This window comes from Conger conger, chromosome 1, assembly GCF_963514075.1.
Source record: "Conger conger chromosome 1, fConCon1.1, whole genome shotgun sequence".
Lineage (NCBI taxonomy): Eukaryota > Metazoa > Chordata > Actinopteri > Anguilliformes > Congridae > Conger > Conger conger.
This window is the reverse complement of record NC_083760.1, coordinates 3008630-3032938: the sequence shown is the minus strand read 5'-3', so window position 1 is coordinate 3032938 and position 24309 is coordinate 3008630. Positions and strand designations below refer to the sequence as shown.

The following is a 24309-nucleotide window of genomic DNA, read 5'->3' as shown; positions in this document are numbered from 1 at the left end:
ACACTGTGGGGGCATGGTGGTGCAATGGTTAGCACTGCTGCCTTGCAAAAAGTATGTTCTGGTTTTGAATCCCAGCTGGCCAGAGTTTGTATGTTCTCCCAGTGTTCGCGTGGGTTTACTCCGGGTACTCCGGTTTCCTCCCATACTCAGACATGCGTGTCAGGTTAGGTATGCTCCTGCCGTTGCCCTTGACCAGGGCTCTGGCCTCAGAACTGGAGGTCCCCAGGCGCTGCACTGTAAATAACGAGGATGAGTCAAATGCCCCAACTTACCCCACGGGATTCAATAAAGGGCTTATATGTAACTTATATGTGCTCTCAATAACAGCAGCGCGAAGATGTCTCTTTTTAGACTACATTTATATGCTAATATATTTATATATTATTTCAGTTTGTGTTAATTTGTCCAATTACTTTTGGTCCCCTAAAATTGGAGGGGATCATGTATAAAAAGGGCGGTATTTCCTACATGTTTCAACCAGTAAAGATGTAGAAACCCTCAATTTAAAGCTGAAAGTCTGCACATTAACCACGTAGCGGCCGTTTCATCTCAACTATTCGTTTGCTGGAGTACAGAGGGAAAATATTGTGTCCAAATACTTACGGACTGCACAGTACGCATGTTCCCTTTAGTGAAACGGAGAGAAGGTCGGTCAGACCCGGCTCAGAGTCACCTGACGCCTGGCAGCGAGCGTTAGCGGATGCCGACACGCACCGGCGCGGTTGGTGCTGGGAGGGGGCGCACGCACAGGTGGACCCATCAATCCTGAGCCTGTTTACCCGCCCGGCAGCTGGTCAGGGCGGGGCCCCGCCCGGCGGAGCCAGACGCTCGTCTGCAGATGCCGGCTCCCCGCCCCCCCCCCCCTCCCCTCCCCGTGGACGGAGAAGTCTCCCGCCAGCCACGTTAACACCGTGAGCTGCCGCCGGCCGTTTTACACAACTCTGCCACACGGTTCAGCTCACAAAGCCAAAAATACCCAGCAACCACTCGCCATGAGGCTGACTTAACACTGTCACACACGTGACACAGCAGCTGTCTCAAGATGGCATAGCATTACCGTACGTTACATTAGAAGGCATTCAGCAGACGCTCTTATCCAGAGCGATGTACAATGAAGTGCAAATCAAACACAGGTACAAGTGCGAAGAGGACCTGAGAGGACAGTACGGCTCCGAGTCCTAGTGTAAACATACAGATACAGTCGGAACCCTTGAAGAATGCATCCACTTACGGACTAGCATACCACGGTTGGCAGCTAGAATACCTAGAGAAAAGCAATACAATAGCTTAAAAAGTTATATGTGCAGATGATAGTTGATGTCAATGATATGAAGTGATAGTCAGTTGATAAAATTGGCATACTTTTATTGGTAAATCGTTATGTTGCATCGTGCGACAGTTGTTATGTCATGTGTATGACGGTGTTTTGTCAGCCTTATGGCGAGGGGTTGAAGTTAAGTGTTACCATGTTTTTATGTCATTTGAGGTCAACTGACATCATCTGTTATGCCACCAGCAGGCAAAAACAGCTTGTTAAATGAGAGAGGTCAGTGGAGAAGGGCCAGACTGGTCAAAGCTGACAGGAAGGTGACATTAGTGCAAATAACCACGCATTACAACAGTGGTGTGCAGAAGAGCATCCCTGAACACAAATTATAATCCATCCAGAAAGTTGGTCTTGATCCATTTCAAAAGACTATGAATAATTTACAAACAGCAAACGATGACAGTTGGCTGATGCAAAATGAAGATCATATAAAGCCGTTTTAAACCAGTGTTGTCACTTAAGTATCCTCCCAGTGTTGCATTGTTTGATTAGCATTACTCTCGAATATGAAGGTAATGATAAATGCTAATTCTCAAAATCCCTCCAATATGCACCACCTGAAGTAAAGCAGAATTAACATAAGCCGATTACTCTATTGCACGCTATTGCGTTTGTGTATGCCTGTGAGAGAGATCGAGACTGTGTGTGTGTGTGTGTGTGGTGTGTGCGTGCATGTCTGAATGTGTGTGTGTGTGTGTGTTGGTGTATGTGTGTGTGCATGCATGCATGCCTGAGTGTGTGTGTTGGTGTGTGTGTGTGTGTGCATGCATGTCTGAGTGTGTGTGCATGCCTGAGTGTGTGTGTGCATGTCTGAGTGTGTGTCTGTGAATAAGTGTGTGTGTGCGTGTGTGTGTGTGTGTGTGTCTCAGAGTGTCAGCCATTGTTACGGTGCTTTTGTTGTGAAGCCTGCTAAACATCCTGGAAGCAGTTTTTAATTTAATTACGCCGGCTCCGCGGCACCCACACAGCGAGCCGCCGCGTGCCAACGGGACCCTCCCGCCTGTCGCCACGGGAACACCAGATCCGCCAGATGGCTCATTAATCATTCAGGTGCACATGGCGACCGAGCCCTTCCTGTTGAGAGTGCGAGTGTGGGGGGGGTGGGGTGGGGGGGGGGGTGCGGCTGAGATTCCCACCATAGCGGGGACATTTATCCACGTCCCCATGGAGTTGTATGTCTGTCCTCACAACAATAGGAAAACTGAGAAAGGTCACAATGTGAAGTAAGAGCTGTGTGTATTCTCTTTTGCATCGATTGAGACGCTATTGATTGATTGAGAGGTAATTTTGCTGCGGGTGAATTTGGCATGTGGAGAAGCACTCGTTTTTTGCCTGCAGAGTAGAAAGTTATGTGTTAAATCAACACTGAAAAAAAACGACTCCCTCAAAGTGGCACACTAGCAGTCCCTCCCACGGAGCAGCCATTTTGTGAGTCAGTAATGAATGCGTTTGGCGTTTTGCATTGAACATCATCTCTTGATTGTCTTGAAATGGCTGCCCCATTCCATTTCTTATGACAGACAAAAAAAAAAAAAGAACTTGCTAAATTGCCTGCTTGCTTCCAAGCTGAATGAGCTGAACATGGTTGATTGTTTATTGTCAGAAGTAACATCAGCACAAAAACAAGCCGGCGTTTGAACAAAGGGTCTTGATTTTCGGGCCCACTGTGTCTTCTGCCAGCACCGTGCTAAATGCTTCAATTTAAACTGCCAAAATAAAGAATCATGTTTAAAAAGACACGGTAGTATAGAGCTACAGGTGATGTTTTAAGCAGTACCAGCAAACAAGCTGGTTTAGGGCAAAGCACACTGCAGTTTGATTGAAAAGGATGCAATAGGAACTCCTGAGCTACCCTATAACATCACAGTTTAAATGTATTATTCTAGGCAATCCCAGGTAGCCAGGACCTTTTATAAGTTGTGGCAAGTTGTGAAAGTTTTGCGATTCTGCTCAGTCATAAATATATAAAACACTCTTTCCCTGTGGAAAGAGTAGCCTATAACTACTTTTTTGGCGATCTGAGACTGGGCTTATTTGCAGAGTAGCTGGACGGATGTGCTTTGTGTATGGTGAAAGAATAAGAAAAGTAAGTTGTATTATCTTTATTTGTCATATTGCTATTTGCACAACCTTTAACGACAGTGATGTAAAAAGTTGCAGAAAGGTTTTGTGCCAGCTGGGAGATTTGCTTAAGAATCCTCTTGATGATTAATAACTTTTACCTTCACTGAGCACATTTGAAGGTCTGACATCACTTCAGTGTCTGAGCCCAACAGATTTCAATCCAATCTGGGGCAGCCTGTAGCCTAGTGGCCAAGGTACAGGACTGGGACCCGGAAGGTTGGTGGTTCAAGCTCCAGTTTAGCCACGATAACATATCCACAGCTGTTAAGCCCCTGACCCCACATTGTTGCTTAGTCTAATCAACTGGAACTCACTTTGGAAAAAATGAATCAGCTAAATAACTGTGATGTGATTTCTAATAGGAACTCCAAAAGGTCTCTCTCTAAAGCACCTCTTGCCTCTCATACTTAATTAAAAAGATTTTGTCTGGCCTAGTCCTTGTCCTGTAATGTAGTATAACTGAGAGTTTACATTAGGATGTTTAATAAGACCACAGCTACACGAATGTAAATACAAATAGCCCATACAAGCCTGTTAGTCTGGTCAAAATAATCCTGTTTGTTGGTAATTCAAGTAAAACATATCCTGCCTGTACACTGTACCTCAGGCGAAGACAATCCTGGTAATGGGAAAAGGCCTGGCTCCATATTATAGTTGTCATTACAGCCTAGTTGTAATTGGTGTGGACCGATTGGTTGGTCATGATGTACAAATCTGTGTTTGGTTTAGTTTTGTTCTTGAAAGAATCACGGGTGTAGTAGTCCGAGGACGATCTGTAGAGCCGCATCGTGATGAACTTCAGGAACGCGGGAAAGACTGAACGGCAGGGTTACCACCTCAACGTGTGATCAACGTGTGTGTTGCCATGCCGACGGCTCCTGCTTGCTTTATTCTGAAACCGGTGAGTGGCAGCGGCATTGTCTCAGATGAGTGACGGTTGGCTGTAATATGGCCAGATCATTTGGTCATTGGAAACAATGTAAAAAATTATAATAATAATAATTTATAAAGAGTAAAAAAAAAGTACACCACAGGTGCAGGGGGAATGCCTTCTTTATTTCAATACAAGCTTGAACTTCTCCTCTTAAAGCCTCTTAAAGTCACACGTGGACACTTCTGCTTTACCGGGGTGCAAAACATACATTTAAACAATGTGATTGATTTTGTTTTTAAAATAATTTATACGGCTGTGGAGATGGTGTCTGAAGTATTTCAAAGCCTTCGAGCTCTGCAGCTCTTCATCGAACGCTGTCCCACGATGAGTCCGCTGGTCACTTCTGTGTGATTTCATTTCACGACAGTTGAAACTGAAAAAGAGAGAAGCAAGACGCTATGCCTGAGAGATACGCTATAGGGCAGCTGTTCGTCTGTAAACAGGGCCATAGACTGGGTGCCTGTTAGTCTGTAAACAGGGCTATAGACTGGGTGGCTGTTAGTCTGTATACAGGGCTATAGACTGGGTTCTTGACTACAGACCAGTGTTGCGGTAAAACACTGATCTAAAGCACCGCACCTTGAGCTGCTGGTTGGTGCGCTTCAGGAGCTCGATCTCGTCCGTGTGCTTCTGCTCCTCCGTGACCCGCCTCTCCAGCTCCCTGCGGCTCACGGCCTCGCACTCCGCCCCCATCTCCTGCAGCTGCCCCTGCAGTGCCCGGTTCTGCCCCTCCAGGACCGATATCTGCCCCGGGAGGAGAACCACCCCCGCTGGGTACAGTCCTGTACAATCTACACCACTGCTGGGTACAGTCCTGTGCAATCTACACCACCACTGCCTACAATCCTGTACAATCTACACCACTGCTGAGTACAGTCCTGTGCAATCTACACCACCACTGCCTACAATCCTGTACAATCTACACCACCACTGGCTACAATCCTGTACAATCTACACCACCGCTGGCTACAGTCCTGTACAATCTACTGCTATTCACACATTCACTCCTGTACAATCAACTGCTATTCACACATTCACCCCTGTACAATCAACTACTATTCACACATTCACCCCTGTACAATCAACTGCTATTCACACCTGTTCCCCCACACGGCCCCTCCTGTACCTGTTCCTCCACACTGCCCCTGTTCCCCCATACTGCCCCTCCGGTACCTGTTCCTCCACACTGCCCCTGTTCCCCCACACTGCCCCTCCTGTACCTGTTCCCCCACACTGCCCCTCCTGTACCTGTTCCTCCACACTGCCCCTGTTCCCCCACACTGCCCCTCCTGTACCTGTTCCCCCACACTGCCCCTGTTCCCCCACACTGCCCCTCCTGTACCTGTTCCCCCACACTGCCCCTCCTGTACCTGTTCCTCCACACTGCCCCTGTTCCCCCACACTGCCCCTCCTGTACCTGTTCCTCCACACTGCCCCTCCTGTACCTGTTCCCCCACACTGCCCCTGTTCCCCCACACTGCCCCTCCTGTACCTGCTCCTCCACACTGCCCCTGTTCCCCCACACTGCCCCTCCTGTACCTGTTCCCCCACACTGCCCCTCCTGTACCTGTTCCCCCACACTGCCCCTCCTGTACCTGTTCCCCCATACTGCCCCTCCTGCCCCTGTTCCCCCACACTGCCCCTCCTGCCCCTGTTCCCCCACACTGCCCCTCCTGCCCCTGTTCCCCCACACTGCCCCTCCTGCCCCTGTTCCCCCACACTGCCCCTGTTCCCCCACACTGCCCCTCCTGTACCTGTTCCCCCACACTGCCCCTCCTGTACCTGCTCCCCCACACTGCCCCTCCTGTACCTGTTCCCCCACACTGCCCCTCCTGTACCTGTTCCCCCACACTGCCCCTCCTGTACCTGTTCCCCCACACTGCCTCTCCTGCCCCTGTTCCCCCACACTGCCCCTCCTGTACCTGTTCCCCCACACTGCCCCTCCTGTACCTGTTCCCCCACACTGCCCCTCCTGCCCCTGTTCCCCCACACTGCCCCTCCTGTACCTGTTCCCCCACACTGCCCCTCCTGTACCTGTTCCCCCACACTGCCCCTCCTGTACCTGTTCCTCCACACTGCCCCTGTTCCCCCATACTGCCCCTCCGGTACCTGTTCCTCCACACTGCCCCTGTTCCCCCACACTGCCCCTCCTGTACCTGTTCCCCCACACTGCCCCTCCTGTACCTGTTCCTCCACACTGCCCCTGTTCCCCCACACTGCCCCTCCTGTACCTGTTCCCCCACACTGCCCCTGTTCCCCCACACTGCCCCTCCTGTACCTGTTCCCCCACACTGCCCCTCCTGTACCTGTTCCTCCACACTGCCCCTGTTCCCCCACACTGCCCCTCCTGTACCTGTTCCTCCACACTGCCCCTCCTGTACCTGTTCCCCCACACTGCCCCTGTTCCCCCACACTGCCCCTCCTGTACCTGCTCCTCCACACTGCCCCTGTTCCCCCACACTGCCCCTCCTGTACCTGTTCCCCCACACTGCCCCTCCTGTACCTGTTCCCCCACACTGCCCCTCCTGTACCTGTTCCCCCATACTGCCCCTCCTGCCCCTGTTGCCCCATACTGCCCCTCCTGCCCCTGTTCCCCCACACTGCCCCTCCTGCCCCTGTTCCCCCACACTGCCCCTCCTGCCCCTGTTCCCCCACACTGCCCCTGTTCCCCCACACTGCCCCTCCTGTACCTGTTCCCCCACACTGCCCCTCCTGTACCTGCTCCCCCACACTGCCCCTCCTGTACCTGTTCCCCCACACTGCCCCTCCTGTACCTGTTCCCCCACACTGCCCCTCCTGTACCTGTTCCCCCACACTGCCCCTCCTGCCCCTGTTCCCCCACACTGCCCCTCCTGTACCTGTTCCTCCACACTGCCCCTGTTCCCCCACACTGCCCCCCCTGTACCTGTTCCTCCACACTGCCCCTGTTCCCCCACACTGCCCCTCCTGCCCCTGTTCCCCCACACTGCCCCTCCTGCCCCTGTTCCCCCACACTGCCCCTGTTCCCCCACACTGCCCCTCCTGTACCTGTTCCCCCACACTGCCCCTCCTGTACCTGCTCCCCCACACTGCCCCTCCTGTACCTGTTCCCCCACACTGCCCCTCCTGTACCTGTTCCCCCACACTGCCCCTCCTGTACCTGTTCCCCCACACTGCCTCTCCTGCCCCTGTTCCCCCACACTGCCCCTCCTGTACCTGTTCCCCCACACTGCCCCTCCTGTACCTGTTCCCCCACACTGCCCCTCCTGCCCCTGTTCCCCCACACTGCCCCTCCTGTACCTGTTCCCCCACACTGCCCCTCCTGTACCTGTTCCCCCACACTGCCCCTCCTGTACCTGTTCCTCCACACTGCCCCTGTTCCCCCATACTGCCCCTCCGGTACCTGTTCCTCCACACTGCCCCTGTTCCCCCACACTGCCCCTCCTGTACCTGTTCCCCCACACTGCCCCTCCTGTACCTGTTCCTCCACACTGCCCCTGTTCCCCCACACTGCCCCTCCTGTACCTGTTCCCCCACACTGCCCCTGTTCCCCCACACTGCCCCTCCTGTACCTGTTCCCCCACACTGCCCCTCCTGTACCTGTTCCTCCACACTGCCCCTGTTCCCCCACACTGCCCCTCCTGTACCTGTTCCTCCACACTGCCCCTCCTGTACCTGTTCCCCCACACTGCCCCTGTTCCCCCACACTGCCCCTCCTGTACCTGCTCCTCCACACTGCCCCTGTTCCCCCACACTGCCCCTCCTGTACCTGTTCCCCCACACTGCCCCTCCTGTACCTGTTCCCCCACACTGCCCCTCCTGTACCTGTTCCCCCATACTGCCCCTCCTGCCCCTGTTCCCCCATACTGCCCCTCCTGCCCCTGTTCCCCCACACTGCCCCTCCTGCCCCTGTTCCCCCACACTGCCCCTCCTGCCCCTGTTCCCCCACACTGCCCCTGTTCCCCCACACTGCCCCTCCTGTACCTGTTCCCCCACACTGCCCCTCCTGTACCTGCTCCCCCACACTGCCCCTCCTGTACCTGTTCCCCCACACTGCCCCTCCTGTACCTGTTCCCCCACACTGCCCCTCCTGTACCTGTTCCCCCACACTGCCCCTCCTGCCCCTGTTCCCCCACACTGCCCCTCCTGTACCTGTTCCTCCACACTGCCCCTGTTCCCCCACACTGCCCCCCCTGTACCTGTTCCTCCACACTGCCCCTGTTCCCCCACACTGCCCCCCCTGTACCTGTTCCCCCACACTGCCCCTCCTGTACCTGTTCCCCCACACTGCCCCTCCTGTACCTGTTCCCCCACACTGCCCCTCCTGTACCTGTTCCCCCACACTGCCCCTCCTGTACCTGCTCCTCCATTTCGGCCTTCCCCTGCTCGCCACACAGAACCTTCCGCATGCCGAAGGCCACGCTGCTCTCGTCCAGCGTCTCGTAGGCAGCGATGCACATGCTGATCTCGTCTCGCACCCGCTGCAGGAGCAACCCCCTGTCCGGGCAGTTTATGGTTTCCTGTCTGATCAGCTCGTCTGTGGGAGGGCAAACTGGGCTTTAATCTGGTGCCCCTTCAAACGCATGGCCGGATGTCCCAAACGTCCATCCTGAATGGTCTGTCGTTTTCCCAGGTGTCTTTACGGGCGACAGTGGCTCAGGCGGTAAGAGCAGTCGTCTGCCAGTCGGAGGGTTGCCGGTTCGATCCCGCCCTGGGTGTGTCGCAGTGTCCCTGAGCAAGACACCTAACCCCTAATTGCTCCTGACGAGCTGGTTGGTACCTTGCATGGCAGCCAATTGCCGTTGGTGTGTGAGTGTGTGTATGAATGGGTGAAGGAGAAGCATCAATTGTACAGAGCTTTGGATAAAGGCACTGTATACATGCCAACCATTTACCATTTTTGCCCTCACTGGACTCCTCCTTACCGAAGCACTGCTACTAGAGATCTCTCTGGACTGCTCCTTACCGAAGCACTGTGAGTAGAGATCTCTCTGGACTCCTCCTTACCGAAGCACTGTGAGTCGAGATCTCTCTGGACTCCTCCTTACCGAAGCACTGCAAGTAGAGATGTCTCTGGACTCCTAACTGAAGCACTGTGAGTGGAGATCTCTCTGGACTCCGCCTTACCGAAGCACTACGAGTAGAGATCTCTCAGGACTCCTCCTTACCGAAGCACTACGAGTAGAGCTCTCTCTGGACTCCTCCTTACCGAAGCACTGTGAGTAGAGGTCTCTCTAGATTCCTTACCGAAGCACTGCGAGTAGAGATCTCTCTGGACCCCTGCTTACCGAAGCACTGTGAGTAGAGGTCTCTCTGGACTCCTTACCGAAGCACTGCGAGTCGAAGTCTCTCTGGACTCCTTACTGAAGCACTGCGAGTAGAGATCTCTCTGGACCCCTGTTTACCGAAGCACTGTGAGTAGAGGTCTCTCTGGTCTCCTCCTTACTGAAGCACTATGAGTAGAGGTCTCTCTGAACTCCTTACCGAAGCACTGTGAGTAGAGGTCTCTCTGAACTCCTTACCGAAGCACTGCGAGTAGAGGTCTCTCTGGACTCCTTACCGAAGCACTGCGAGTAGAGATCTCTCTGGACTCCTGCTTACCGAAGCACTGTGAGTAGAGGTCTCTCTGAACTCCTTACCGAAGCACTGCGAGTTGAGGTCTTTCTGGACTCCTTACCGAAGCACTGCGAGTAGAGGTCTCTCTGGACTCCTTACCGAAGCACTGCGAGTAGAGATCTCTCTGGACTCCTTACCGAAGCACTGTGAGTAGAGGTCTCTCTGGACTCCTTACCAAAGCACTGCGAGTAGAGATCTCTCTGGACTCCTTACCGAAGCACTGCGAGTAGAGGTCTCTCTGGACTCCTTACCGAAGCACTGCGAGTAGAGATCTCTCTGGACTCCTTACCGAAGCACTGTGAGTAGAGGTCTCTCTGGACTCCTTACCGAAGCACTGCGAGTAGAGGTCTCTCTGGACCCCTGCTTACCGAAGCACTGTGAGTAGAGGTCTCTCTGGACCCCTGCTTACCGAAGCACTGCGAGTAGAGGTCTCTCTGGACTCCTTACCAAAGCACTGCGAGTAGAGGTCTCTCTGGACTCCTGCTTACCGAAGCACTGCGAGTAGAGGTCTCTCTGGACTCCTTACCGAAGCACTGCGAGTAGAGATCTCTCTGGACCCCTGCTTACCGAAGCACTGTGAGTACAGGTCTCTCTGGACTCCTTACCGAAGCACTGCGAGTAGAGGTCTCTCTGGACTCCTTACCGAAGCACTGCGAGTAGAGGTCTCTCTGGACTCCTTACCGCGAAGCACTGCGAGTAGAGATCTCTCTGGACTCCTCCTTACTGAAGCACTATGAGTAGAGGTCTCTCTGAACTCCTTACCGAAGCACTGCGAGTAGAGGTCTCTCTGGACCCCTGCTTACCGAAGCACTGTGAGTAGAGGTCTCTCTGGACTCCTTACCGAAGCACTGCGAGTAGAGGTCTCTCTGGACTCCTTACCGAAGCACTGCGAGTAGAGGTCTCTCTGGACTCCTTACCGAAGCACTGCGAGTAGAGGTCTCTCTGGACTTCTCCTTACCGAAGCACTGCGAGTAGAGGTCTCTCTGGACTCCTGCTTACCGAAGCACTGTGAGTAGAGGTCTCTCTGGACTCCTTACCGAAGCACTGTGAGTAGAGATCTCTCTAGACTCCTTACCGAAGCACTGCGAGTAGAGGTCTCTCTGGACTCCTTACCGAAGCACTGCGAGTAGAGGTCTCTCTGGACTCCTTACCGAAGCACTGCGAGTAGAGGTCTCTCTGGACTCCTTACCGAAGCACTGCGAGTAGAGGTCTCTCTGGACTCCTTACCGAAGCACTGCGAGTAGAGGTCTCTCTGAACTCCTTACCGAAGCACTGCGAGTAGAGGTCTCTCTGGACTCCTCCTTACCGAAGCACTGCGAGTAGAGGTCTCTCTGGACTTCTCCTTACCGAAGCACTGCGAGTAGAGGTCTCTCTGGACTCCTTACCGAAGCACTGCGAGTAGAGGTCCCTCTGGACGTGGCACAGGCCGGTCTCCTGGGCCTGCCTCTGCCGCAGCCTCAGGTCCAGGTCCTCCTCCAGCTGGAGGACGCCCAGGCGTGAGCCGGGCGCGGTGGACACCCGCTGCACCCACAGACCGCGGCCGTCGGCCCACTCCCTGCGTCAGGGCGGGGGAATTCGGGCCTCGGTGAAGTAACACTTAAAGAGTCCAAAATTCAGGTCAATAACAATTTATTAAGACAGCGAAATCATCTTGATTACGGTATGACACATACCGGGCATTACTCCACACAGACACGGGGAGAACATGCAGACTCCACACAGACACGGGGAGAACATGCAGACTCCACACAGACACGGGGAGAACATGAGGACACCACACAGACACGGGGAGAACATGCAGACACCACACAGACACGGGGAGAACACACAGACTCCTCACAGACACGGGGTGAACATGCAGACACCACACAGACACGGGGAGAACATGCAGACACCACACAGACACGGGGAGAACATGCAAACTCCTCACAGACACGGGGAGAACATGCAAACTCCTCACAGACACGGGGAGAACATGCAGACTCCACACAGACACGGGGAGAACATGCAAACTCCTCACAGACACGGGGAGAACATGCAAACTCCTCACAGACACGGGGAGAACATGCAAACTCCTCACAGACACGGGGAGAACATGCAAACTCCTCACAGACATGGGGAGAACATGCAGACTCCACACAGACACAGGGAGAACATGTAAACTCCACACAGAGACAGGGAGAACATGCAAACTCCACACAGACACAGGGAGAACATGCAAACTCCTCACAGACATGGGGAGAACATGTAAACGCCACACAGAGACAGGGAGAACATGCAAACTCCACACAGACACAGGGGGCTCGAACCCACAACCTTCTCGCTGTGAGGCAGCAGTGCCCGAGAGCAGGGCTTACCTGGGGGGCAGGAGGGCGTGGAGGACCTCCTCTATCTTCTCCTGTTTCGCATTTGCGATGGGGCACGTGGGTGGAGGGGGGGCCGAGGAGCCTGCCGGGGGCTGCTGTGGGCTCCCTCTACCTGGGGGGCCCTGACCCTGAGAGGGAGACTCATCATCACCGCAGGATGTGCCCCGGAGGAAATGACATCATTACCCCCGAGGTCTAGGATTGGGCAGCGTCTTTGGAGACCAGGAAGGGCTCATTCCAGTCCCTTATCTTTCTCCCCTCCTTTCCCCTTTTCCCCATCGGGAAAGGGCAGGAAAGGATGCACTCATGTTTTCTCGCTTCGAAGGAAAGATTGCGAGTTTCCTAACTTATACTTCTGTCTCGTAGAAGGAACATTTTTAAGTCGTCGGAATGTCCTTAACGATGGTGGAGCTCAATCGGTTTCTGGGTCAGCAGCGAGGAAAGGGATCAAGTGGAGAAAAATAAGTGATTGGCATGAGCCAGAAGTCTACTGCTCCAAGAGCTAGAACAAGATAATTTTATCCAAATATAAATTAATAGGAAATAGGCATTCTTTGAAAAGATAAACAAAAAAGAAATAGTATTTGGCCCTTTATTTTGCTATCAAAAAACGTTTGGAAAATTATGTATGTTTTCCCAATGCAGTCAGAAATATTTATTCTTACTTTTCGGTTCTGTCATTACCCTTATGGAGAGTGTCCTACCAGATCGTTTCTAGCTTTGCTATGACACATTTCAGAAGGCAAACAATAACACTTCAATGAAAAAATAGCCACATAGAATCTTGAAAACTCAAGTCAATGAACTATCGTGAAAGTTTAGCATAGCTGTATGGCTAGCTGTTACACCCAAATACCACTAACCAAATGCAAATGAACATTTTCAGCTTTACCGTATGAAATAAAAGGACATGACTTTTATCTAAATTATTGGGAAAAGCTTATGCAATTTTGTTAACAACTGCATTATGACACTAAAAAAATTACAATTTCTCCCTGTCTCCTTCCTCTTTTTCGGCCTTTCTCCCTCTCTCGCACATGCGCACGCATAACGAAACCCACGGTTGATTGCAAGGGTACTTTATCTCATGCAGTACAACCCTTCAATTGCCATTCACCAAGACATTACGCTGTCGTAAGTTATGATATGCAACAAGTGCAACAGTCAAACTTTAAATTGTTCACTAAATGTGTCAGCCATTACTTTCTTTTTGGCCAGTACATTAGCTGGTTAGCATCTTAGCTTAGCTATCTTAGCAAGCTAGCAAATAAGAAACGTCCAAGGCTGCGCACATTTCCTTTAGTAAAACATGACCCACGTAAACTATCAGACGGTGCGTTCAAGACGGCGAACTATGTTTGCAGCAAACAGTTACGGTTGAACGAATTTAAATGAACATTCCATTTAGTTCAACACCAATGCATTTTCAATACATGGATGCGACTTAGATTGTTAAATCTAATCTGAGCCAGCTAGTTGATTCGCTGCTTCTCTGTGATTTCTTGTTTAAGGTAAGAATAAATATTACAGTCATTAAAGTGTATTATAACAGCAAAATAATTGCCAACTTGTGTTCTCTCCGCGTCTTCCGCGTCGACAAACATTCCTGTTCGCGGCGGACTACCTTTTAAAATAGTTAGCTTACGTTCGCGAAAGTTATCTTACGTTTTTACACATCTAGACCATCATAGAAATTCTGGTCAAATTATGCAATTTTCATTTGATTGAGAATGAAGACCATGCTCTAATTTGGGTAGGGAGCAACAAAGAACCCCTTCTAGAGACAACTCATTGGAAGAAATACAGATTGCTTTGTCAACTCCACTGTTTATACGTTTTATGATTGTTACACTTGACACATTACCATTACCTGTTGGGAATTTAAAGGTTCATTAGCATTTTTATTGGATCTTTGAAAGTAAGTCAGTTCATGAGAGGGGACAGCTGAACATAAATGTCTTTTATTTTGATTCGAGATTCAAAGTTCCACAGTTGCAGCATACACATGTAATTTTCCAAACAAACCAGGTGGCAAAATACAATCAAGCATTTCGCGTAATCTGAACAAGTTAAAAAGCCATATATTAGCGTAAACAATATTTTGATACGCCACATATTTTTGAATAGCAAAAGGACTTTGGAGGCAAATTGCGTACTACTGTAAAGGCTGGGGTTCTCCTGAAGGGTTGATGTAAGCGTAAACTTGTAAATAGCCTTGTACTAAACCAATGGATTCAGCTGATCAGACTGTCATCGTTAATTTGAGGATAATCATGTTCATATTGGCTGATCCGTGTAGGAATTGCATTCCTTTTTATACAGAGTAGGCCTACCCCCCATTTTAGGGCACCAAAAGTAATTGGACTGTTGGCCTCTCAGCTGTTAGTCGGGTTAGTTTGGTGTATCCAATCACTGACTTAGTGCAGGTACACTGTAAGAGCTTTCAGTATGTAGTCAAGACTTTAGTCTTTCGATTGTTATTGGCGTCTTTTACTTGAGGACGAGTCGTGCCATTATGAGGCTGAGAAATAAGAAAAACTGACAGACATAGGCCAAACAATAAGCTTACCAAAGTTGACCGTTTCCAACATCATTAAGAACAAAGAGCATTGGTTTTTTTCAGCAAGCCTATTTGGCCGATGTCTCTGGCTGTTTTTTGTTTTGTTAGTTAGTTTTTTCTACTCGGCCTCATAATGTCTCCTTTGACTGTTGACAAAAGCCAGTAACACTATCCAAAGGCAATGACAAGACTGGATGCTGACAACTTTCTTATACCTGCACTAAATACACCTGACTAATCAGAAACCGCTAAGAAGCCAACTGTCCGATCACTTTTGGTCCCCTAAAATGGGTGGACCGAGTGTAAAACACGGATCACCTGACACGGACGTAAACGCGCTCAAATTACAGGTCATAGTCTGCACTTCAACCTCATTTTCATTGTTTCATTTTGCATCAAGAAAAGCTAAATAAGACTTTGCTTTATAAAAATTAAACTGGATAGCTTTGGTTGTACGTTCAACCTTTCATAGCTTTTGCAATGCTAGTAAATTAAATAAATGAACGGCGACCTAATATTTCTGATTATGATTTTCAGAATTTCAATGGTGACGTCTATTTAAACCGTGTAGCCTACATTAAGCTACTATTCCCCATAGGAAATGTTCCCCGTTACGAATGCATGGTAATCGTGCGTCTTAATGTGACATTGATTGATAGAAACAAATATCATTTAACTCCCGATTCTGTTGTGAAAAAATGAGCAAATTCGGGTTAATTGCAAATGAAGACCCTTTTGAAGAAAACGAGTTCCCACAACACATGCCTCAAAACACATAAATGTTTATATTGTGGTGGTGCCATTTAAACGAGTTTTTCTGTGCGAAAATCCGCAAATTGCTTTGAAGTAGAGCTAAACGACTCCCCACCCTCTTTTGTAAAAGGAATTGTACCTGAGGTGTCTTCCTGCTCACCAAAACTGGATCGTCATATTTCAGGAGGGAAATGAACGTGTACCCTTCCATGCCAATAAATGTAAATGCGTACCAGTTACAACAGTGCAAACATTCACGTTCAATCTATTTTTTTATTGTGGCGAATAACAGTTGTGGCCCGTTTTATATGCTTTGAATTGCCTTTAGTGACATCACAGAAGCCACAACATAACATTAACATAACGTTCGGTATTTCAGGTAAGACATCACAGTGGTCAGTCCAGCGGACCATAATCTGACAGAACGCAAACTATTCTGCATTTTAAAAGTACGTTAATCACAGGATCGTGAACGTATTTGATTAATTACTGACCATCATAAAAATAATAGATGGGCACGTTGCTGTTCTTTTTTCATACTGTGTTTGATTTCATGGTTGCCTCGTTTTCACCATGCATAGTTGCATTAGCTGTAGTCGCAGTGGTTACAACAAAATGAATTAAACTCTGCAGTATTGGGCCATAACGTCTGTGAAACGAAAAGAAACTGATTTGCATAAAAGCAGCAGTAGATGGCAGGATATGTAAACACTAGAACTAGATCGCACAATCCAGAAAAGCTGTTCTCGATCAAGTTTGTTTTGTTGAAAAGGAGTTAACGCAACCTCTGCAGCAGGGAAAATCGGCGAGACATACAAATTGACCAGTGGTGTGCAAACGTTTGTATATTACCGTGTCTGCCTTTGCCGTGGTTGATGGAATAGGCTCCCTACAGTCTGTGTGGAATTACCGTGAAGTTCAGTGTTTGACCTGCGTATACTGATACGGGCAGTGTGTGCCATACATAAACAGAATTGATAGTCTGACTCATTTTAAGGGACCAGCATCGTTTCAGACCTCAGATCAGGGTTATTGTACTTTGCAAGTTTTCAATGTTCATTAATATTTTCATTTTGTTTTCAAATTTGATTGAAATAAGTTGAGAATTGGTTCATTTTAACAAAATTTTACATTGTTTTTTTATTTTTTATAAATGCTTAGTTTTAGTTTAGTTTCACTTCTAGTTTAAGTTTTTTTGGGGGTGGGTACCTCATTAGTTAGGGGCAAAGAGTTATAGGTTCAGAACAGGTATTGTGTACATGTTTAAACCAGGTATTGTGCACAATAAATACATCTACCAAACAAGGATCTAAGTGTGGGACAGCCATGGCTAGACTGATTTGCTGGTCTGTAGGATATCATCACTGTGGAGTGTAGGATATCATCACTGTGTGGTGTGTAGGATATCATCACTGTGTGGTCTGTAGGATATCATCACTGTGTGGTCTGTAGGATATCATCACTGTGTGGTCTGTAGGATATCATCACTGTGTGGTCTGTAGGATATCATCACTGTGTGGTCTGTAGGATATCATCACTGTGTGGTGTGTAGGATATCATCACTGAGTGGTGTGTAGAATATCATCACTGTGTGGTCTGTAGGATATAATCACTGTGTGGTCTGTAGGATATCATCACTGTGTGGTGTGTAGGATATCATCACTGTGTGGTCTGTAGGATATCATCACTGTGTGGTGTGTAGGATATCATCACTGTGTGGTGTGTAGGATATCATCACTGTGTGGTCTGTAGGATATCATCACTGTGTGGTGTGTAGGATATCATCACTGTGTGGTGTGTAGGATATCATCACTGTGTGGTCTGTAGGATATCATCACTGTGTGGTCTGTAGGATATCATCACTGTGTGGTGTGTAGGATATCATCACTGTGTGGTGTGTAGGATATCATCACTGTGTGGTCTGTAGGATATCATCACTGTGTGGTGTGTAGGATATCATCACTGTGTGGTCTGTAGGATATCATCACTGTGGTGTGTAGGATATCATCACTGTGTGGTCTGTAGGATATCATCACTGTGTGGTCTGTAGGATATCATCACTGTGTGGTGTGTAGGATATCATCACTGTGTGGTGTGTAGGATATCATCACTGTGTGATGTGTAGGATATCATCACTGTGTGATGTGTAGGATATCATCACTGTGTGATGTGTAGGATATCATCACTGTGTGGTGTGTAGGATATCATCACTGTGTGGTGTGTAGGATATCATCACTGTGTGGTCTGTAGGATATCATCCCTGTGTGGTCTGTAGGATATCATCACTGTGTGGTCTGTAGGATATCATCACTGTGTGGTCTGTAGGATATCATCACTGTGTGGTGTGTAGGATATCATCACTGTGTGGTCTGTAGGATATCATCACTGTGTGGTCTGTAGGATATCATCACTGTGTGGTCTGTAGGATATCATCACTGTGTGGTCTGTAGGATATCAGAGGCCAGATTCCCGCACACGGCACCAAACGGAATTTCCCCCGGCCGCCTTTCTTCATCCCTGCTCCGAATGATCTCTGTGATTAATTAATTGGAAACCTGATCACTTTAATTGGGCCCAAATATCTGAATTAAGTCAAACAAATGTGATTTTTCTTTAGCATAGAAATTCAGTCGACGCTGTCAAGTCGTCTTTTTTCCTCCGTCGTTGGAAAGAAATGGGAGATTGGCTTGTTGTTGCGGTGCCACGGGTCCCAATTCTCCCCCCCACAAAAATCATGACTGGAAGTCTGGAACATGAGGAGTTCTCACTGAAGTGGGAAAGGGCGATGTGCCTCGAGCCGGGAACGGCGAGACGAACAAACGGAGTCGTGGACTGAAACGGGTCTGATCTGACCGGCGCGCAGGCCGGGAACAAAAGACATCGGGGAGATTGTGTTGCTTCGTCCGCCCGCCCGCCCGGTGACTGCCTGCCAGCGGGGCCAGGATGCGGGCCGGGCCGGTGGAGCTGCCAGTTTGGCAGAACGCAGCGTCTCCTAATGAACAGGAGGTGTGGGGTTCTCCCAAAGGAGCGCGGATTGAGACGGACCGCTGGGTTAGAAAAGGTCAGGATTCATTTTTTTTTTCCCTCGGCTTACGATTTCGGACTTCTGGGTTGTCAAGAACTGCAGTCGGACAACATCTGTGAAAATCTCCGTCCGTGTAGAGCGGTCTTCGTTTAGCCTAATAAAAACAGAAAAAGTGGTGGATGTCACCGAAGTGAATCTGGAGGCTTGCGTTTCAGATTGAGAAACGGTGTTGAGCTGCTGAAGGGGAAACAATATGACACCCATCCACATGGTCATGTAAACTAATCGTGTGTGTGTGAGAATGTGCGTTTGTGCGAGTCTGTGTGCCCATGTGTGTGTGCGCACACTTATGTATGTGTGTCAGTTTGTGTGTGTGTGTGTGTGTGTGTGTCTGAGAGTGCATGTGTGTGCATATATCGAGTGTATGTGTGAGTGTGTGTGTACGTATATTGAGTGTGTGTGAGTATGTGTGTGCACGCTTATGTATGTGTCAATGTGTGTGTGAGTGTGTGTTTTGGCGGGGGTGTGTATCTGTGTGCGTGTGAGTATGTGTGTGTGTGTGTCTGTGGGGGAGTGAATGTGTCAGTGTGTGTGTATGTGATTATGTGTGTGTGTCAGTGTGTGTGTATGTGATTATGTGTGTGTGTCAGTGTGTGTATGAGATTATGTGTGTGTATCAGTGTGTGTGTGTGTGTGTGTGATTATGTGTGTGTGTGTCAGTGTGTGTGTATGTGATTATGTGTGTGTGTCAGTGTGTGTGTATGAGATTGTGTGTTTGTCAGTGTGTGTGTATGTGATTATGTGTGTGTGTCAGTGTGTGTGTATGTGATTATGTGTGTGTGTCAGTGTGTGTGTTTGTGATTATGTGTGTGTGTCAGTGTGTGTGTATGAGATTATGTGTGTGTGTCAGTGTGTGTGTATGTGATTATGTGTGTGTGTGTGTCTGCGGGGGTGTACGTGTGTGTCAGTGTGTGTGTTTGAGATTGTGTGTGTGTGTCAGTGTGTGTGTATGTGATTGTGTGTGTGTGTGTCAGTGTGTATGTGATTGTGTGTGTGTGTCAGTGTGTGTGTATGTGATTATGTGTGTGTCAGTGTGTGTGTATGTGATTATGTGTGTGTGTCAGTGTGTGTGTGTGTGATTATGTGTGTGTGCCAGTGTGTGTGTGTGTGTGTGTGTCAGTTTGTGTGTATGTGATTATGTGTGTGTGTCAGTGTGTGTGTATGTGATTATGTGTGTGTGTCAGTGTGTGTGTATGTGATTATGTGTGTGTGTGTCAGTGTGTGTGTATGTGATTATGTGTGTGTGTGTGTGTGTGTCAGTGTGTGTGTATGTGATTATGTGTGTGTGTCAGTGTGTGTGTATGTGGATTATGTGTGTGTGTGTGTGTGTGTGTGTGTCAGTGTGTGTGTATGAGATTATGTGTGTGTCAGTGTGTGTGTATGAGAGGGAGAGGTGTGCAGATGGCCTTCCTTCATTATCAGCCAGGTTAGTGTATTGATGAGGATTCCAGTGTTTTCTTCCGTAGCCAGATAAGCATGCTTCGCTGGGTTCCTCATGCTGGCTCTGTCCTGCTTTAATTAAGAACCTGGCATCCGCTGCGTGTTTCACCACATCAGAGCTTCCTTCTCTGTGGGTCCAGGTGAGGATCAGATCAACTGCTCGCATACACATTTTTAGGAATCCAAAATTTGATTATTTTTTTTTACATGTGTGCTTTTATAAATTTGGCCCAGATTCAGTCAAGTTTCCTGAAGTTTTGTAAGTTGTTTCATCTCCAAAATGAACTAATCAGACTGTTTGAAAGTGAAATAAGTACCACCGGGATTCCTAATTAAGGCAAATTGCTATGTATATGTCATGTATATGTAACAGTTCAGTTAAGTCACCTGTGGACAGCCAGTTACCTTGTGGATAAGTTGCTTGACTGGGACACAGAAGGATCCTTGAGCAAGGTCCCCCCTGTTGCTCCAGGAGGGATTGGCCCCTGCAGTCTAATGAACTGTAAATATCTTTGGATACAAGCATCAGCTAAATAACTGAAGATCATTCTGATGATTGCTTGCCTCGAATGCTCTCGAGAAAGACACGTATTTATTGAATAGAGACCTTCATCTTATCTCAGATATTTCTGTTTTGTTATTTAGTTATTTTACAATCACTGGACTGTACATTCAGAAGGTATTTCATTTGATTTTGGGAGAAGACAGTTGTGAGGTCACTTTGCCAACTATCTTTTTTTTAAAAGTGGAGCTCCACCAATCACAGAGTACATTGCTTACAACCAACAGAACCACGGAGGCTCTGATTGGATGCTTTCTGGTGATACTTTACAATTAAATTCACATACAGTACTTTTCAGATTACAATCATTCTGCAGCTAATTCCAGCCTAAGCAACTTGGAAAAGTACTGGACGACTTAAATCTCAGCAACACAAGAATGTGCTTCCGGGAATCCCTGTTGGGATCACCACCAAGAAGTGGGCCAGAAAGGATGCACCAATCGCCACTGATATTGTTCAACCGGTTTGGTAGCGACACACTCTCTGATTGGTGGAACCCTTGTCTGCTGTTTTCTACAGGTTGTCTAATGCCTTATTTTATGTTATTGGCCCTCATACGATGGCCACACAAGCCTGACTCTGCAGGGTCGTTATTCCGGCCGTTTTCCCGGCTTTCCGCAAGCAATTACAGGCTTCCGGGGCTGGGGAAATTGCCTCAGCCAAGACATTACTGGTGGAATGAAGTGGGCCAGGTGCTGTCGGGAATGCAGAATGATGAATGATGTGGGTTCGGGTTGTCTCCCTGTTCCTGTGGATATACCCTGCTGAAAAACACAGCTCAAGCTATGTTTTGAAACAGCTATTAGCTCAGATAAGCTACCCGCACTCGCTGGTTGATCAGCTCATACCCAGCTAGGCCAGCTTCATAACCAGTTTGGCCATGCTGGTTGACCAGCTCATACCCAGCTAGACCAGCTTCATGACCGGCTTCGCCAGTTCAATTTTCAAGCTGGAAATTTACAGCAGGGTACAGAAGAAATTAAAGGAGACATTCTCATGGAACACTTCCTGTTTTCTGAGGGACTGGAAGTGGGATATCCTAAGTTTAACAAACGTTCTCTCGCTCCCGTGTTCCGATTCAGGTCCCGAAACGCGGAGTCAAGCGCGCTAAACTCTCGCAATCGTGCGTGTGATGTGGTCTCTCCGCTCCCGGGCTTCTGAAATTCGCTACCCGTCTTCCAAGTTGTTTATTTCGTTGTTTTTTTCCTTTCGTCTTTGCGAAGCGTAAAGAAGTGCATCCTAGGTTGAACCGTGGCTTTTTAGTTTCTCTCTCTCTCTCTCTCTTTTTATTTTTTCTGTTTTTGTTTCACTTGTAAACTGAAAATAGGCACATCAGAAATGTCCCCAAATGCCTCCTCAGTGTGAGTGATGAACGTTGGGAGAGGAAACGGGCTCTTCGCTGAGCAGCGGGAGGTCTAGCCGGCGAAATGTAAATATTCCACAGAGAGCGGCTCTTTGAATTCCGAAATGCAGAGAGTTTGAAGAGTTGGAAAATGCAGATGAGTGAGAGTCAACGAGTCTTAACTGGAGATTAAGTGTGTGTGTGTGTGTGTGTGTGTGTGTGTGTGTGTGTGTGTGAGAGAGCGCGCCGAGGGTTGAGTTTTAACACCTGTATTGTAACACTACAACAGAACAGAACAGAAATCTATCAACTTCCACAAATCACAAGGAGGAGAAGAGAGCAAAAGATGATAGAAACAGCGCGAAAAGAGATTTCACAACAAAAGCACTTGATACCACTAAACATGAAGGTCCAGCCTCCTCTCCCCGTCAACATTGCACAAGGCCCCACCAATCCCCCACAATGACAAACACTTCTGTATTTTTTGCACAAGAGAGTAACAGGCAAATTCCACCCTCAGCCTCGCTGCCACCAGCCCCTTAAAACACCTGCTGCCTCATAGAGCTGGTCCCACACAGAGCCTGTCCCTCACAGAGCCTGTCCCTCACAGAGCCTGTCTCTCACAGAGCCTGTCCCACACAGAGCCTGTCTCTCACAGAGCCTGTCCCTCACAGAGCCTGTCTCTCATAGAGCCACACAGAGCCTGTCCCACACAGAGCCTGTCTCTCACAGAGCCTGTCCCTCACAGAGCCTGTCCCTCACAGAGCCCGTCCCTCACAGAGCCTGTCTCTCACAGAGCCTGTCCCTCACAGAGCCTGTCTCTCACAGAGCCTGTCCCTCACAGAGCCTGTCCCACACAGAGCCTGTCTCTCACAGAGCCTGTCCCACACAGAGCCTGTCTCTCACAGAGCCTGTCCCTCACAGAGCCTGTCTCTCATGGAGCCACACAGAGCCTGTCCCACACAGAGCCTGTCTCTCACAGAGCCTGTCCCTCACAGAGCCTGTCCCTCACAGAGCCCGTCCCTCACAGAGCCTGTCTCTCACAGAGCCTGTCCCTCACAGAGCCTGTCTCTCACAGAGCCTGTCCCTCACAGAGCCTGTCCCTCACAGAGCCTGTCTCTCACAGAGCCTGTCTCTCACAGAGCCCATCCCTCACAGAGCCCGTCCCTCACAGAGCCCGTCCCTCACAGAGCCCGTCCCTCACAGAGCCTGTCTCTCACAGAGCCTCCCTTTCTCTGCCACCCTATACCTTAGCCCCCCCTATATACAGCTGCCAGGTAAAAGCCCCACCAGCCCCATACTATTCCCCAGCTGGCCACCCAACCTAACGCACTCCAGGAAGAAATGCTGGATTGTTTCTGACTCTCCGCAGAACCAACAGCCCTCCGCCAGAGTATGGAGGTGTGCTACGTGTCTGTTTGTTGTGATGGCCCTGTGGAGGGTGGGAGAGGGGGGGTGAGAGATTGTGTGTGTGAGTAAGTGACAGCAAGAGACAGAATGTGTGTTGTGTGAGTGTGTGAGAGAGAGAGAGAGAGAGAGAGAGAGAGTGTGTGTGTGTGTGTGTGTGAGTGAGTGAGTGAGACTCAGTGAGAGTGTGTGAGCAGTGTGTGTGTGTGTGTGTGTGTGTGTGTGAGTGAGTGAGCGAGACGTAAGGTTTGAAATGCACAATAATTCCTCTGTCCTGTGTGCATTGTTATCAGGAGCACACAGAAATCGGCGTGCACCTTTGTCTGAAACGGAGAAAATCGTAGTTTGTCTGTCTGGATCTCATCCGTTGAAACTGCAGCATGTGCTGTGGGGGGAAAAGCGGTGTTCTTCCAGCTCTTGACTCGTCTGTAGAGTGCCCCTGAGTGCCTCTGGAAACAGCAGAAATCGAACCTCAGCGCACTCGCCCGTTTGCATTTCACGCACCGGATCCACTCCTGTGATCGGGGCCAGCCGGGACTGTGGCCTGCCTGTTCGTGGCCGTTTATATAACGCGAGTGAGCGTGTGCGCTGCGGTCTCAGGAACCAGGGTCGACTCCAATCTGCTGTGATATATCCGATATGAGGGCGGTTATTGTACTGCAAGATAATAGAACCTACTCCTGCAAAAATAGTAGAGAATGCTGTTTAACACACAGGAATGATCTGGTATCTTCCGCAATCACCGTTTCATAGGCTAATCATTGCAGCTACACAGTGGTATTAGAGGGTGCACCGCGCTATTAAACAGCGCCAC

General features: G+C 49.2%; 1 protein-coding gene across 1 annotated transcript in view; it reads right to left on the bottom strand.

The window, feature by feature from the left end:
* Positions 1-4640: 4640 nt before the first annotated feature.
* The window catches only part of LOC133134897 (axonemal dynein light intermediate polypeptide 1-like), a 29161-nt gene continuing 9492 nt past the window's right edge, over positions 4641-24309 (bottom strand). The window contains exons 2-6 of the mRNA XM_061251473.1: positions 12338-12474; positions 11366-11535; positions 8723-8901; positions 4965-5129; positions 4641-4758 (exon numbers count right to left, since the gene is read on the bottom strand). Of these exons, the coding sequence (XP_061107457.1) occupies positions 4744-4758; positions 4965-5129; positions 8723-8901; positions 11366-11535; positions 12338-12474 (666 nt within the window). The 3' untranslated portion in view covers positions 4641-4743. The remainder of the gene's footprint in view (positions 4759-4964; positions 5130-8722; positions 8902-11365; positions 11536-12337; positions 12475-24309) is intronic.